This window comes from Pseudorca crassidens, chromosome 17 (assembly GCF_039906515.1).
Source record: "Pseudorca crassidens isolate mPseCra1 chromosome 17, mPseCra1.hap1, whole genome shotgun sequence".
Lineage (NCBI taxonomy): Eukaryota > Metazoa > Chordata > Mammalia > Artiodactyla > Delphinidae > Pseudorca > Pseudorca crassidens.
Window position 1 is genome coordinate 77,134,174 of NC_090312.1, and position 17,179 is coordinate 77,151,352.

Here is a 17,179-nt window from a genome sequence, read left to right on the forward strand (position 1 = left end):
AACATATCTTGCAGTGCAAGCCAGTTGGTGATGAATTCTTTCAGCTTTTGTATATTTTTGTTTTGAGAGACATTTTTGGTGGGTATAGAATTCTCAGTTGACTTTTTTTTCTGTCCATACTTTAAAAATATTGCTTCACTCTCTTCTTCTCCCTTTCATTTTTTTCTGTTAAGAAATCTGTTATTCATATTTTTGTTCCCCTGTATGTAACATGTCTATTCTGTCTACATTTAGAGTTCTCTTTTTATCACTGGTTTTGAAAAATTTGATCTCTGTCTCTCAGGGATCACTGCCCTTCATTATCTGATGTAAGTGCCTTGCAGGCCATTGTTTCATGTATGATATGGAAGTATTTAGAAATTTGATTTTGTTTCGAAAGTATGCTCTCAACCTTAGTATTTGAAAATAACATCTCTTTCTTTGTGTTATTTCCACTACATATATTTCAGAAAGGCAATGGCTTTATTTTTCAATATGTTGAATTATAGGTTTATGTCTCTGTTATTGATCCATATTCACATTTGTCTGTAATTAAAACCTGGCCATTTAAACATGTATTTTCTACTTGTTAAAATATCAGAAATCGTTTGTCACTTTATCATCCTGCTATTGCCAGAGTAAACACAACTCTCTCTCATTCTCCAGAGATCCAGATCTTTACAGTTGGGTTGCTTGTTGAAAGTTTGTGGTCATCTTATCATGTCCGCCGTACTCCTACAAATCCAAATTAATACATTCTGTAGTAGCAGGTTTTCACTTCTGTCACACAGGGAGAAACTCCAGAGGCACTCTTGGGGTTTCTGTCATTGCAATGATCAAATTGTATTGAAAGATATCCACTTGGGTTTGGCGAAATCTTTGATGTTGTCTAAAAGAATGTGAGCCAGATGTAATTTCTGTCTTAAAAGATGTAATCATCAAAACCAATACCAATGCTGACAAACACCAATCAAATGTGTACATCCTTGTTGACATCTGAACAATCAAGTAAAAATCAAGGTAGTGTTAGAAACTTAAGCTTACCGATACCTACATTATTCATGTATGTAACATATATTAATCTTCAGATGTATCTGAGATGTTGCAGAGCAGAGTTACCTATACTTACTTTTTTTTAGTAGAGTGTCTTGTTGCTTCCTAACCCTAACCCTAACCCTAACCCACCCGCTTCATGATTCTTATCTGATGGCGCTTGGGATTGTCTGTGTTGTCTCAGGTTCCCCTGGTGATACTGATGTGCGGACAGGCTTGAGAATTATTGTGTTATTTGACATTACTGGGAAATCAATATTTCACGGAAACAGATATTTAAACATGACTTTAAAGACCCTTAAGCACCACTTAAACAAAATTAACACAAGTTGGTAGCTGCTTTTCTAAAATACTTTTTATGCCCCTCTGCCTTTTTAAATTGTATGCCGCACACAGTTTAACTTTCTTTGGTGATTAGAGACTGTCGTGCCCATTTTAATGAACATCAGTTATTGTGCAGAGATACCTTTTGGGGCTGTTGAAATACGTTAGCACTGTTTACCTGTACACAGTTTGACCCATATTGGAATGCTATTTGAGCTGGGTTCATTTCTGATGTCTTTCTTCCTTCAGTCTGTTGGCTTTTACATCCTGCTACTGAGTGTATATCTGATTCAAGCAACCCTCACTTCTTTCTGATATACTTATAATAAGGTAAAGGTGCTAGCCTCTAGAACCAGAAGATCAAGATTGTTAGAATTGTGTCTAAAATAAAATTTGGGGAAGGTGGCTATTCTCTCATGGAACAGTGAACATGGAGATGAAATTCTTAATGTCTGAATTAGCTGTTGGTAAGCCTGTGGACTGCCTTGGCACTGAAGGGGTTTCTGTTATGTATAGAAAACACATCACTTAGCATCTCTGAAATTTCTAACTTAACATATGGGGTCACATCTGTTAAAGGATTATTACTCTAGAAGGGGAGTGATGTATAATTTATTAAAATAACCCTATGGGGAGACAGCAGACTACATTTAATAAACCGGAATACTTGCTGGATCCATTGACTGCTCCCAGCTGAATCCCACATTATTTCAACAGAGGGGGCAGAGGAAAACAATTGCCCTTTATATAATGTTTACTGTGTTGTATTAGTTAGTGTCTCTCAGCAGAAAAACATTTATGTTAACTGTGGTTTAAGCTTTGAATATTGAGCTCCTGCTGGCATGTACTTGATATTTGACTCAGGAGAACAAAAGTCCGTTACTCCTTAGATGTAGGAGGAAAGGAAGGGTCCGCCTTTCTTCTTCCCTCCAGTCATCAGTAAAGGCTGGCAAGTAAGACGGTCTCCCCTGAGTTGTCAAGATTTACCTCTTCTCCCCTTACTATATACCTGCAAGGTGGATATATCACATTAGAGGAAGTGGGCTCAGAAGGGACTCTTTTTGGATCAAACACATTAATTTTCCTTTTTCACAGTGATAACAAAGACTCCCGCCAGAAGCACTTCTGTAGCTGTGTGCCGATTGGGTTTCCCAACAGCCAATAACATGACCCACTATCGATATGAAAGCAGATTTATTTCAGACCCTCGTGTGAAGCACAGCAATAGAATACCTTGCACAATTCCCACTTGTAAATGAAAGAGAAAAGAACTGAGAGCTCCCACCAACATCCCTGCCTGTGCCTTGGAGGAGCATTGGTAGATCTGGGCTTGCTTTCCCTGTACCCAGCAGGAGGAATTTCATCAAAAGCCCTAGTACTGGATTCTTGAAGTCTTGAATATTTCACTCTGTTGTTTCCTTCTTTTTTGTTATTTGCCTTAATTTATAGATTTCCTCACTGCCAGACAAATTTAGCATGGAGGTTTTTTTTCTTCCACTGAAATCTATCACTGATTTTAAAAAGAAAAGCAAAATTAACTTCCAGTTGTAACATAGGAAGACTAAAATATGTAGTGGGGTCTGTCGTGGTTTAACTGCTATTTAACATGAATAATATTGAAATTAGCATTACATGATTATTTCAAAGCTTCAGGCCGTATCTCAGATATAGAGCACGTTTTTCTTCAATGACTTATTTTGGTCTTACTCTTCCTTCCCTTAAATCATTTTGCTCTTTAGATTATTTTTTATCCAATTCCACCTTTGGATACCTATAACAAAAAGCAACCCTTCATGTTTTATGTGGTCCTGCTTGAAAACACAGTAGGGTTTAGAAGCAAAGGGAGTACAATGGGGCCCCATAGCTCCTTAGTCCTTTGTTGACCCAGGAAATACAAACGGGTTGTAGGAATGGTTTGGCAAAGTTATTAGTTGTCCAAAATCTCTGCCAGAGAAATGTTTGACCGTAGAGCAAATCTGGTATCTTAAAAAAATTAGTTCCTCAAACGTTTACTAATAAGGTAATATCTCCCATTTAATTAAAGAGCAGAATTTTAAAGGAAATGAAAGGAAATGAAAATAAGGTATTATAGACGGAAGGCATGATTAATATTTATATGATATTTTATGTTTATGTTCCTTTATGGTTGGTAGGTAGGGGTCAGATGTTATTCCTGTTTCATGGAAGTGAGACTAAGCAAGTCACCTAAGAAAGGCAGAAGTGAGGCTCACACCCTGGCCTCCAGACTCCATACCCTGTGACCTTCCTGCTAAGCCAGGTGTCTCTGTAATGTGTACACGCTGGGTCTTTGAGACACAGAATGAAGGGAAATCACTGTGATTATTTAACTGCCTTTATCCTCTGAGACAAGTAGTACAAAGTTCAGCTACTTCCTTACACAACATAATACTTATACTGATCCTTAATTCCACGCTGTCATCACTCTCCAAACATGCAGGAACACCCTGGTGTCTGAACTTTTGGGCCAGATGCCGGGTATACAACAAAATGTTGTCAAAAGCATAGACACTGGAGTCAAGACAACCCCCAGCTCCAGTCTTGGCTCCTACTGTTGACAATTTGTGCAGCCTGGGTGAGTTGCACATGTCTAGCAGGGTAAGTGATCAATGAATGTCAACTATTATTATCAGCAAATAATTTGACAAGGCACTAAGCAAGACTCAGAACATAAAAAGCAAGCTGCTTAGTGTAGTTTTTATGTTCTACTAAAATCAGCTGAACTTTGCAGTCCAAGAACTTACTGGTTAGTTGTATCTAATATTCTGCCACTGTGTTCTGAATTCTAAATATATGGAAAAACTAGAATGGAATAAGAAATATCGGTGTTCTCTATAAAATCTTTAGTGGGGATTGTCTCGCACTTACCTTGTGTCTTTCTCTTACCTTCCTCCTCCCTCCCCTCTTTTGTTGTCTGTTGACACTTTTTGGACTAGACCTTCTTTATAAAGCATGCTATTCTCATTCTCAATTCATTCTCTATCTTGGATGTTTACAATTTTCCGATTGTTTTTTAAATAACTGATACACCTAAGTTACAAATTGACATGGATATCCCCTTCTGGAATATCTTTTTTTTTAATTGAGTTATAATCAACATATTACTTTCAGGTGTACAACATAGTGATTTGATATTTTTTATACATTATGAAATGATCACCACAATAAGTTCAGTTACCATCTGTCACCATACAAAGTTGTTGCAATATTATTGACTATATTCCCTATGTGACATTCCATCCCTGTTACTTATTTATTTTACAGGTGGAAGTTTGTCCTCTTAATCCTCTTCCCCTTTTTCAGCCACCCCCTAACTCCCTCCCCTCTGGCGACCACCAGTTTGTTCTCTGTATCTGTGAGTCTGTTTCTGTCTTATTTTGTTTGTTCGTTCGTTTTGTTTTTCAGATCCACATATAAGTGAAATCACACGGTATTTGCCCTTCTGTGTCTGACTTATTTCACTTAGCATAACACGCTCTAGGTCCATCCATGTTGTAGCACATGGCAAGATTTCATGGAATATTCTGATTCATTCGTGCTTGCATGTGTTTATGTACATTCAGAAACATTTATTGAAGACTTTTCATGGCACAGACCATGTGCTGTGCTGGCAATAAATTATGAGGAAGACACAGTTCTTTCCTCACAAAAATTAACAATCCAGCAGTATGGGGGGTGGCGTGGGGAAGAGAGTGTACATCATATATAACCACATGGCCAACTTAAACACGGCCTGAAACTTTGCTATTTCTAGAAACAAAGTGTTGTATGAGCACAGAGGAGAAAGTTTTGTTGTTGTTGTTTTTTCACGAGGATGTCTTTAGATGACTTGCTAGAGGAAATAGCATTTAAACTAGACCTTGAAGGTTGAAAGAGAGTATTCTTTGGTAGAAATAGAGGGAAGGGTTTTCCAAGCTCCCACACCCAACCACCACCAAAAAAAAAAACACCATGAGAAAAATCACGGAAGTGTCACAAGTTCATGCGAAATTTGAGAGTCTGTGTAAAGGAAATGTAACTGCTTTGCAGGTAAGTAACAGGAGGTGAAGATAGAGTGGCTAGGAGACAGTTTGTCAAAGGCAGTAAAGCTGCTTCCAGGAAACAACTATGAAAGGCTTACTTCAAGATGTATGTATTTTTCTTGACTAAATACAACGTTTCAGATAGGTTTTGAGTTGGTGGGAGAAGTTCTCATTTTCTCTCTCTCTTCCTCCCAGTAAAGTTAATTTAAGGTCCTTAATCAGCTTACAGTGTTGTATCAAAAGCAGATGGCAGCCCCGGGCAGAGCGGCTGGTTTGTCCCTCAGCGTGGGAATCTTGAATCCCGCCTCTGGCTGGGGTGCGGGGCTACAGCTGTCCACTCTTGGTCTTGCATGTTTTCAAAAGCCCCATTCTTGCTGTGCCACCTCTTACAGTTGGGGTGTACATCCTCTCTCTACAAAACTAAAACTCCCTGAACGTGCATTTCAGGCCTCTTCTGGCTCTTAAAGCAGGTTCAGTGTCACTAAGGCCACGTACCCATATGTGGGGAGAAAGCAAGTCAGTGGCCGGGGTCCCTGAGCAATACCTCCACCACTGTGAGCTTTCCAAAATTCTGGAAAGCCCGGATTCCCATAATAAGAATATATATATTGCACCAAACCATTGTATCCAAGCAGGAGGAGATTTTTAGAAAAATAAAGAAAAATAACTAATGGTGAAAAATACAATGTCCCAAACTTGGGATTGATTTACAAAATAAATACTCTTTCCTCTGCTGGGAATGCTGCTTCTATCTGGGTCTATACTTAGGTCCTCGATTTCCCCAGAAAGCTTTCCCTCCCCCTTCCCAAAAAGATTAGCAGCACTCCTGGTCGCCCTTATAATTACCCTCATTCCTCTAAGCATTCATTATCCATTTACAGCTTTCTCCCCAGTGAGACAATAGCCTCCTTGAGGAATGTTCTGTTGAATCCCCAGCACTTAGCACAATCCTTGAAACATGGTGGCTTTTTAGCAAGTAGTTGAATTGAATGAATGAATGAACCAGTGAAAAATGTGGGTCTCAGTCCAAAGCCTGGGGCCCCCTCCACTGCTTAGAGTCACACACAGAAGAGCAGCAATGGTTTCCTATACTTCAAGAGTAGTCAAATTAAAAAAAAAAAAAAAAAAATTAAAAGTAGGGTGCTTGGAGGGTGGAATGAATGATAAGAAAGAGACAGGAGCAGAAAAGGTAGCTGGGATATTAAATAAGGAGAGAATTTTTCTTCCTTTTTTCTTATATTTGCAGGGAGGAGCTTCTTAAGCATAGTTGAATTTGAGTAAGTTCAAATTACCTCCTGATAGGTTCATGGCTGGCAGCGGAGAGCTCAAAATCAGATTTAATTTTATTTTTGAAAGAACAATGTTTTTATGCCCAAATGCTTCTCTTACTGATATACCTATCATAAGAGTCTTCATTGATTTTATTTTTTGTTGTTTGTTTTTTTGGCCATGCTGCTCGGCTTGTGGGATCTTAGTTCCCCAACCAGGGATCGAGACCTGGCCCTCTGCAGTGAGAGCTCGGAGTCCTAACCACTGGACCTCCAGGGAATTCCCGAGAGTCTTCATTGAGAATCATGTGACTTGTCTCTTCCTTAATAACTTTCTTGTCAAGTCAGGTATTGAGGTGTAATTTACATATGGTAAAATCCACCTTTTGTGGTGTGTAGTTTTGACATATGCGTTGACATCTAGTTACAATTTCTCCACCACAATTAAAATCTAGGACTTTGTATCTCAAAATTCTCTCATGCCCTTTGGAGTCAACCCCTTTTCCCACCTCCAGCCTCTGAAACCACTAATCTGTTTTCTTCCCCAACAGTTTATCCTTTTCTAAAATGCTGTGTAAAGGGAATCATCCAGTTAGTAGCTTTGTGAACTTGGCCTCTTCCACCGAACGTGATGCACTTGGGAGGGATCCACATTGTTGCACGTATTCTTATCGTGGCTGAGTAGCATTGCGTTGTACGGCTCTGCCATAAACTGTCCATCCACCAGGTGATGGACGTTTGGGTTTTGTCTACCTGTGGCTGTTACAGTGCTTCAGTGAATGCGTGCATATGAGTCACTGTGTGGACGTGTGTCATCATTTCTCTTGGGCCGAGAGCCAAGAGCAGGATTACTGGGACGGCATGCAGAGGAGTTTAGTGTTTATTTTATGTGCTTGGGGGATCCATGGCGATGGGGTAACATGGACAGATTGTGTTTCAGGAAGATCCGGAGGACAATGTAGAGAGAGAACAGACTGGAAGCAGGGAGACAGGTCCGGAAAGTTGCTTTTCTGTCTACCTTATGGCAGACCTTGCACCTTGCGTCACTTATCATCAGAGCGTGTCAGGGACATAGAGAGATGCAAAGATCCTGTGTCTGTTTTCATTGGTGGTCAGCTTCTCCTCATGTACCATAGTATGAAAACATCTTCTTCCGTTGACCAAGTGGAGAGCAAAGGGAGTCAACATTTAATTTTTATATAATCTGCATGTGTATTGTTAGTCTTTTTTCATGCCTTTAATTATTCTTTTATTTCCCTTCTTTTCCATTTCATTTGCTCTTAATGTTTCAACCACGGCAAGGGAAGTCAGGATTTGAAATGCAACGGGTCACTTTTTTTTCTTTCTTTGTGGTTTTGGAAAAGGACACAATACTTGTAATGGCAGTGACCAAAAAGAAAAGTTCAAAGTTTTATAAAACATAAACATCTGGTTCCTAAACCACTTTTAAAAATCCAAATTCAACAAAATTAACAACCCATGGCGATACTCCTAGGTCTACTTTGAAGGATTATTAACATGATTTAAATCAACTGAAAATTAAAAGTGCAGGATTTGTTCAGAGAACCATTTGTAGAAGAAGAAACTAAGGCCCAAAGAGCCTGAGAGAGTTTGCTCCATCCTGTCACAAGCCCTGAGACCCCACTCCTGGTTCTGCAGTAAGACCACATGTTTCCCCAGAACAAGAAGGAACAGATCTCTGTTTTTTTACAGTTGGAAAAATTGCCTTAGGCTTTTTATACACTTAAAAATAAAAATAGTCATGACAGGAATAAACTTGAATTTCAAAGAGAGGAGCAATATTAACAACTATTAAATAGGAAGGTTTGTGAAAAGAAATTTTATGGGACAAAGTAATTTCTCTTGGTAATGAGTGCTTTGAGATTTTTAATATCCTATTTTTTGTGATGATACTGAAATATGTTGACACTGAGTACAGTATGGCTATTTAACAAACATATTTTAATGTTAAATGTGTATTTTGGATGTCCTAAGCTGCCAATAGCTTTTTTTTTCCCCCCTGTAAATAAACCTCATGTTAACTTTGACAGTGGAACATGGGAGACGCGCTTGGGAAAAGTCCTGATGCCAGCAGTAACCCTCTGCTCAGGTGCTTGCCAGGCTTTCCTGGTCCTGCTGTCGTCCTGCTGACAGACACTTCTGCAAAACCAAAGCGAGCAATTGCGAGACATGAGTCAGTGCTGGGTGACACGACACTAACTTCCACCATTTATAAATCCCCATCTCAGTCGAATGTCGGTTCATTTCCCGTGTCCTCAGCACGTAAGCTAACACGTCATAGCATGCCGTCGAATGTGCCCACTAGTCACTATTTTTTCAGTCTCTGCTTTAGACATATTTTTCAACAATAGGGGGTCTTGGGGCTTGGGGGGAGGAGAAGAGAAAAGTGGAATAAATAAAAGAGAATACCAATTTTTAAAAATTTATAAGGAATGATATATGTACCACATCTTCTTTATCATTCCTCTGTCAGTGGACATTTAGGTTGCTTCCATGTCCTGGCTGTTGTAAATAGTGCTGCAAAGAACATTGGGGTGCATGTATCTTTTCAAATTATGGTTTTCTCCAGGTATATGCCTAGGAGTTATATACGATGGAATATTACTCAGCCATAAAAAAGAACAAAATTATTCCATTTGCAGCAAATGGATGGAACTAGAGATTGTCGTACTGAGTGAAGCAAGTCAGACGCAGAAAGACAAATATCATATGGTATCACTTATATGTGGAATCTAAAACTAGGGTACAAATGAACTTATTTACAAAATAGAAGTAGAGTCACAGATGTAGAAAACAAACTTATGGTTACCAAGGGGGAAGGGGTGAAGGGATAAATTGGGAGATTGGGATTGACACATACACACTGCTATATATAAAATAGATATCTAATAAGAACCTACTGTTTGGCACAGGGAACTCTACTCAATACTCTGTAATGGCCTATGTGGGAAAAGAATCTAAAAAAAGAGTGGATATATGTATCACCAATTCACTTTGCTCTACACCTGAAACTAACACAACATTGTAAATCAACTCTACTCCAATAAACATTGAAACTATATTATATACAAGGAATGAAATGAAAAAAGTGATCAAAGTGTCAGCTTTATTACTGATAAAAGTCAAATTGAAGAATGGGACTTAAATGAGCAGGAATAATAGGTTTCATAATCTTGAACCCGAGAATTGGACATACCCGCCCACTCCAGGCCGTGGAGAGCAGCCCTAGTTCCGCCACGTGGGTGGGGACCCCTCCCTGCAGGATGTGGCATCTGCTCAGCGCATTAGTGGTACACGTCCTGGGGGAAGGGAAGGGGTGGGACTGAGCTACACAAGCTTGTTGCTTCCCCCTAACTCAGTGATCAGGTAAGTCACACCACCTCCCCTGTGGGGAGAGGCAGGAGGCTAAGATACTTAGGAAACTTCCCTGTTTTGGGAAACCATTCAGGTGGGAAATGTAGATGGGAGAGGGGAGGTGTCGGAGGACGGACGGAACAAAAAGTGCCCACTGAACTGAGAAGGCATCTTGAGACCGAACAACGAGGCAGGAAGCCCCGTGTAATCAGTAGATCAACTTATTACAGGGTAACTTACTCACAGGGTGGGGCTGGGCAGAAAATGATCTGGAAGCATTCGCAGAGGCTATGGCCACTGGGACAGTTTGATAGTTAACCTGGGGTATGGGGTGCTTGGAAATACGGCGTGTATTCCTAAGTCAAGATTTATGAGTGGGTAACTAGTCTTGTGGGCGCCTGGAATACGCCAGCAAAGGTCTTCATCATTGTTCGGAGACTAAAAGAGCATAGAGGCCACCTGGTCCTAATGATGATGAAACAATATCTCTTAACTCTAAAGCCCCTGACAACAGAGAAGTGATTCACTGCACAGTACAGTCCTGGGTAGTGTCAATGGAAGGACAGGAGGAACTGTCAGGCCCAAGATGGCATCAACCATGCTAACGGCCATAGGGGAGGTGTCAAGGGACTGACCCCTTTGAAACCTCAGTGGCCACATCTGTGAAGTTAAGTTCCCCATGTCCAAGAGGTTGAGGGAATAAAAGGAGATATGGCCTGGAGACCGGCACACAGTGAGTGCTAAAAAAAATAGTAGCGATTACTTTCAGTCTTCGGATAATTCCTCATGTTCCTTCTTCTTTATTCTGGTCACAGACCGACCAGGTTTGTTATTTGGAAACAGATGAATACAGCGCCATCCTCTGAAATAGGGCAAATCCGAGACAGAACAGATTTGTGAGCAGTAGCAAATTTCACTTTGGATCTGAGCTTGAAGCCTCTGTGTAGGCACTTGGATTTATGATTTTTGTATTTCAGGAGAAAAGTAACTAGTTAACATGGAGCTCAGTTTGGAAATTAAACCGTGGAAGCCCTTTAGAGGCTGAAGACTGACCCTGATGAGCACAGCATGCTGGGGGGACAGGAGGAAAACCAGGAGAGCGGGCAACACAGGAGTCAAGGCGAGGGACCCTTTCAGGAAGGAGGGAGGAGTCCGCCGTGTCCGGTGCTGCAGGGGGGCCAGGTTGGATGGGAGAAAAAGGAACAGGGGGACTTGCAGAGATGGCCACACGCATTATTAGCTCTCAGATACAGAGCACTTACTGTATGTTGATCACTGTGCTAGTTGCCCACATGCAATATTATTTAATTCTCAAGAACGCTACCCCATGTTATAGATTAGGGAAGTGAGAGTCGGAAAAGTCTACCACCAGCTTGACTTAGGTCACAGATCTGGGACAGGACAGGCCCCTACCATCTGACTCTTAACCACTGAGGCTCCTTCCTTGTGGACGACTCCCTTTTGCCTCTGTGGTGGGTTAGGACAAAGCACTGTGGGTGGGAAGGGAGCCACGAGGGAGGGGAGGGGGGAGAGGATGGCGAGTGGGGGTGGGGAGGCTGAGGTTCGTCCTGGTTGGTTGGTTTGCTGGCTTTAGGATGGTGGAGACTTCAGCGCTATGAAACGTGCACAGGGGCTCAGAGGAAAGCCAGAGTGAGGAGGCCTACGGAGGCAGCAGAGTGCGGGCCTGTGGGGCAGGGCGGGGAGTGACCTTAGGAGGGAGAACCCCTCCTCCTGCACCTGGGGACAGAGCACAAGGAACTGAATGTGTTGGTTTAATGTCAGAGCATTAAGGAAGTTCTCCTCTGACTGTTCTCATTTCTCTCTACCTGGAACATCCGGCTTACCCTTCAGGGTCACACCTGGTCATGCTCTGAGCCCTGAGACAGGATTATCTGCTCTGGGTCCACCCCGAAGGCCCCAACCCTCCCCTGCTGGTCATGACTTCAGGCTGAGTCAGCAGGAGGAAATTCAGGTTGCATCAAAGACATGGTGCCACTCTGCAGGGACTTATGATTTGAAAAGGGACCAAGATAAGTACACAAAAGTCCCATATATTAGGGGGAAGAACCACAGGAAAAAAAAAAAGTCATATACGTGGTGCTGAGGATTTGAGTCGTGTGATAGAGAAAACAGAGCACTTCTGTGAGTGATACGTGGAGTGGGTGTGGTTTTCAGCTGGTTGTTGAAGGAGGGGCGTATTTTCAGCTGACAAGGAATAAGCCATTTTCCTTGGAGAAAGTAGCCTCAGAAATGGCAGGAAGCTTATTTGGGGAGCGAGGGGTGGTCCTGTCTGGCTAAAGTATGGAATATGCTGGAATTCAGGTCCAGGATGCAATGGAAGGGCCTTGAGTCCTAGACTAAGAAATCCTGCTCCCTTGAGAGTAATTTCCTACTTTTATCTGATCGGGAAACACTGTGGGTGTGTTCAGAGACAGTTGTAAGCAGCCTTTTGGGTTTAGCCAAGGAGTTGATCCTAAGAGTTTAGAAATCATACCTACCATTTTCATTCCAGAAATTAGGTCACTATCCTGAGAGTTTCAGGATACCAGAATGCACCCAGTCTCCCAAGAACACCTTCGAGCATCTGAGAAAAAGGGCCCTGACCGTCTCCCTGTGGTTTGGCAGTTACGGACTGGGTCATCCTGGGGCTTGGGAGAGCCGTGTGGGGAGCTGAGCCAGGACTGTACCTGGTTCTCCAGTTATAGGCTCAGGACCAATGCTAGGTTTCTTACTACTTTCGTAAATCACTATTGTCAAGAACTATTTCTAGACAAAAACTTAAAATAAAAATTTAAAACCTCTTTTTCTCTTACAGTGAAGAAAAAGAAGCCTAAACTATTAAATAAATTTGATAAGACTATTAAAGCTGAACTCGATGCTGCAGAGAAACTCCGTAAACGGGTAGGTGGTTGTTTTGCTTTTCGCAGGAACATGCGATGGTTTCTTTGTTAAATAAACTCAGCCATTACTCTTGATTTGTTTTTAAAAAAAAACTGTAAGAGAAACAACCTTTGAATAGAGTGGATTTTCCCCAGGCACGTCAGCATTCCATGTGAAGTGAATCAAATGAAAAGAAAAAACGGCAGCTGTAATGGCCACAGAGAAATAGAACTCCAGCCGACTTGGGTGTCAGCCCCTCCCATCACTGTCTACTTTGGTGGCTTTGGGCAGCTCAGTTAGTCATTCTGAGCCTCCGTTTCCTTATTTTAAAAAATGAGACTAATACGTGCTCTTCCTACTTCCTACTTGGTCTTTTCCAATGAGATAAGAGATTAAAAAAGAAGCATCAGTACTGCAAGTACCATACAAGTAGGGGTTTTCATTTTAAAGCAACGCGATGCAAAAAGAAAACATAGGTTAGTCCAATGCTCTTAGGATAGTTACTGTTAAGGTGAAATGATGTTAGATTTAAGATTCTTCTCACTGGGGGTTAACCTCACGCACCTCCAGTTTCCAGGGTGACTGAAGTTTTGCCTTGTCATCAGTTAATTTGAAATATTATTTGCGTGTGTTTCTGGATATTACAGTTTTTGGAAAGCCAGTTAACCCTAGATTGAAGTTATCTGTTCTCTTAACTCCATCATACTCATGTAATGATTGGGCCAAATATTTATTATAATGTATCTAATGACACCTTCGCTGAATCATCTGCAGGCACACCTCATTTTATTGTCCTTCACTTTATCGTGCTTCACGGATATTGCGGTCTTTACAAATGGAGGGTTTGTGGCAGCCCTGTATCAAGCAAGTCTACTGGTGCCATTTTTCCAACAGCATTTGCGCGCTTCGGGTCTCCCTGTCACATTTTGGTAATTTTCGAAATAATTTCAAGCCCTCCACCGGCAAAAAGATTAGGACTCGCTGAAGGCTCAGATGATGATTAGCATTTTTTAGCAATAAAGTATTTTTCAATAAGGTATGTGCATTGGTTTTCTAAACATAACGCTATTGCACACTTAATAGGCTACAATATAATGTAAACATAACTTTTATATGCACTGAAAACCAGAACATTCATGTGGCTCACTCTACTGTGGTATTCGCTTTATCGTGGTGGTCTGGACCCAAACTTGCAAGATCTCTGAGGTCTGCCTGTAGTTGTTTCTCATGAAAATTTCTTCCTCTACTCTGTACTTGAATTTATACTTGCATTTTAAACTAATACTCATTAGTTTTCCTGTAATGTGGCTTTTAATCAGTAGACGTTAGCTGAAAAAAAAAAAAAAGGAATAAGGGGACTGTCATAGGTAAGCGACAACAATAAAAACACCCGAGTTAGGCACTGAAGTGGGACGAGAATGTGCTTCCCCCATATTTACTGGAAAAGTCCCAACAAGCATGGCGACGTCTGTAACTAGCATTAGGCACGGTTCCCAAACCAAAGCCTGGCTCACCCTGGTCAGCAGCTGATACAAAGGTAGTAACTCCAAAGAATATTGCAGCGAAGTCTGTTCACTAAATTAACATCGAGTGATTTCTGTGTCTGTCTTGTTTGACTTTATAAAATGCAGCCACTACTCTTTGATGAAAATTTGCATTTCTTAATAGAAACGAAGCAGGAATCTTCTTTTTCTGTCACCTTGTTTGGCATTCTCCACTTTCTCTGTGCTACATGCCCTTGATGAAAATGGATGCCTATTTCACAGGTGACTTTAGGGATAAAGAACAAACGAACAGCTTTCGAGAAGGATTTGTATGTAATTATAATGAAGAGTAGAGAAGGGCTCAGTTATCAAGGGGCAGATAAGTCAGTGAAGCATAAAAATGCTGGAACGATCCATGGGGTGTTCTCCAGTTCTCGCTTATCTGGAGAAATTTTGCTGCTTCCTTCAAGGAGCACCGTGGGTCTATAACAGGGTAGATAAAGGAGGAAGAAGGGCCCACAGAGGCAATTCTTGCTTCTGAAACAGCAGGGAGCCATGTTATTGACTGAGTCATCAGCGTAATTAAATTTTTTAGGGTTGTTTTTATAGCTGGTAGTTTCAAATAATGCAGCCGACTATACTGGGATTGCTACGGCCATAAGGCAGCAAGGGTCAGAGGAGGCCTGGTCTCAGGCCACACCCATGTTTCAGAAACTATGTGACATGAAAGTACGAGGTCACTTTAGTTTTCCTGCAAAAATGCATGGATCATATTTTAATCATCAATTTTTTTTTTATTTTTATTCTTTGCGATACGTGGGCCTCTCCCGTTGTGGAGCACAGGCTCCGGACACGCAGGCCCAGAGGCCATGGCTCACGGGCCCAGCCGCTCCACGGCATGTGAGATCTTCCCAGACCGGGGCATGAACCTGTGTCCCCTGCATCGGCAGGCGGACTCTCAACCACTGCGCCACCAGGGAAGCCCAATCATCAATTTTTTAAAATAATACTTATTGCTTAAAACTCCTCCTTATGCCCCAGAAGAAGGATTTGAAATGATACACTGAAATATTTGTTCATTTGTTGGAATTAGTTTTTATTATTGTATTATAAGTGGAGAAAAAGAGAGAAAGAAGGGAAAACTTTATAAAGTCAGAGTAAGTGCGACACACGAAAGTTCACACCACAGGCTTTAAACGGGGCTGGGAAAGAAGTAAACTGCGGGCAGAGCAAGGAAGGGGTGTAGATCACACTGTCAGACGGATAGTAGTCCTCAGAATAGCTGTTCTGCACCAAGTCCAGAGAGGAACCTTATGCCATAGATCTTCATAAAGGGCCTAGTGATGGATGGCACGGTCTCCTCCCTAATGTCTCGCCCGCGGGTTCTCCGTGACCTCCATGGGGTGTGTCTTAATGTCCTTCAGCGCACCCGCTGACCTCATGCCAGAACAGGGGCTGGGGGTGGTGGGGGGTGAGGCAAGTACATGTCTCTCCAGTGAACTGTCTTGGTCCTAGGATAAAATGTAAGCTGTGTTGAAGAACAGATGATTTTCAGGCAGTTCTTCTGAGCACTCTATCCTGGGTTGAGTTTTTTAAGAAGAATTGTGTAATAGTATCTGGAGCTATATTCTCCAGCAAGAACCTGGGGAAGGGAAAGTTTTTTCAGACTAAAAGCAAACACATTAACTTTGCCAGACAGCTGAGGTGAGGGCAGCGCTGATGGTCCCTTAGGAAAGGCATAGAGCATGTGTGTTAAGGGATCCAAAGGGTGCCTAGGACAGAGGCAATGTATTCCATCATTTTTATAACCTTGATGGCCAACTAAGGGAGTGTTAAGCTGGAAAAAATACTTTCGCAGAGTTGTTATGAATATTGTTAATCCTATGGTTTAAATCTGGAAATGGTGCATTTAGCATGATTTTCACAAAAATAGCCTCAATATTTGCGATTTAAGTTGTGTAAGTCATGTGATAGGCGAAAAATAATCCCTCCAAAGATATTCTGTGTCCTAATCCCTGGAACCTGTACCTGTTACCGTGTTTGGAGAAAGGGTCTTTGCAGATATGATTAAGTTAAGGGTCTTGAGATGGGGGATTATCCTGGGTTATCCAGTTGGGCCCAAAATTCAATCACATGTTTCCATATAAGAGAGAGGCAGAGGGAAATCTGATACAGACGAAACAGGAGAAGGCAACGTGAAGACAAAGTGGAGATCGGGGTGATGTCAGGAAATGCTGTCGCAGATTCTCCCCTAGAGCCTCTGGAGAAAGAACGGCCCTGCCCACATCTCGATTTCAGCCCCAGTGAAACTGATTTTGGACTCCTGCTCTCCGGAACCATGTGCGAATGAATTTCTGTTCTCTTAAGCCACAGAGTTCGTGGTCATTTGTTACAGCAGCCTCAGGAAACTCATACAGGTTAGTTAGAAGAAAGTCACACGGAGAAGGATATTTAACTTGAATTCTTCATCCCTTACAATCAATCATGGAAGAAATAAAACGGTGGTTTTAGAAACTGTTATCCAAAATATACAAAAAACTCATAAAATTCAATGATAAGAAAAACAACCCAATTTAAAAATGGGCCAAAGACCTTAAAGGACAGCTCACCCAAGAAGATATTCAGGTGACAGATAAGCATATGAAAAGATGCTCCACCTCCTATGTTATGAAATGCAATTTAAAACAAAATGGATATCACCACACACCTATCAGAAAGCCCAGAATCTGGAACACTGACGCCACCACATGCTGGTGAGCGTGTGGCGCTTCGGAAT

General features: G+C 41.6%; 1 protein-coding gene across 10 annotated transcripts in view; it reads left to right on the top strand.

The window, feature by feature from the left end:
* Positions 1 to 17,179, top strand: part of ASPH (aspartate beta-hydroxylase) — a 217,937-nt gene that overhangs the window by 128,939 nt on the left and 71,819 nt on the right. For all 10 annotated transcript variants that reach the window (XM_067712240.1, XM_067712242.1, XM_067712238.1 and 7 more), the window contains one exon: positions 12,855 to 12,940. In XM_067712240.1, the coding sequence (XP_067568341.1) occupies positions 12,855 to 12,940 (86 nt within the window). The remainder of the gene's footprint in view (positions 1 to 12,854; positions 12,941 to 17,179) is intronic.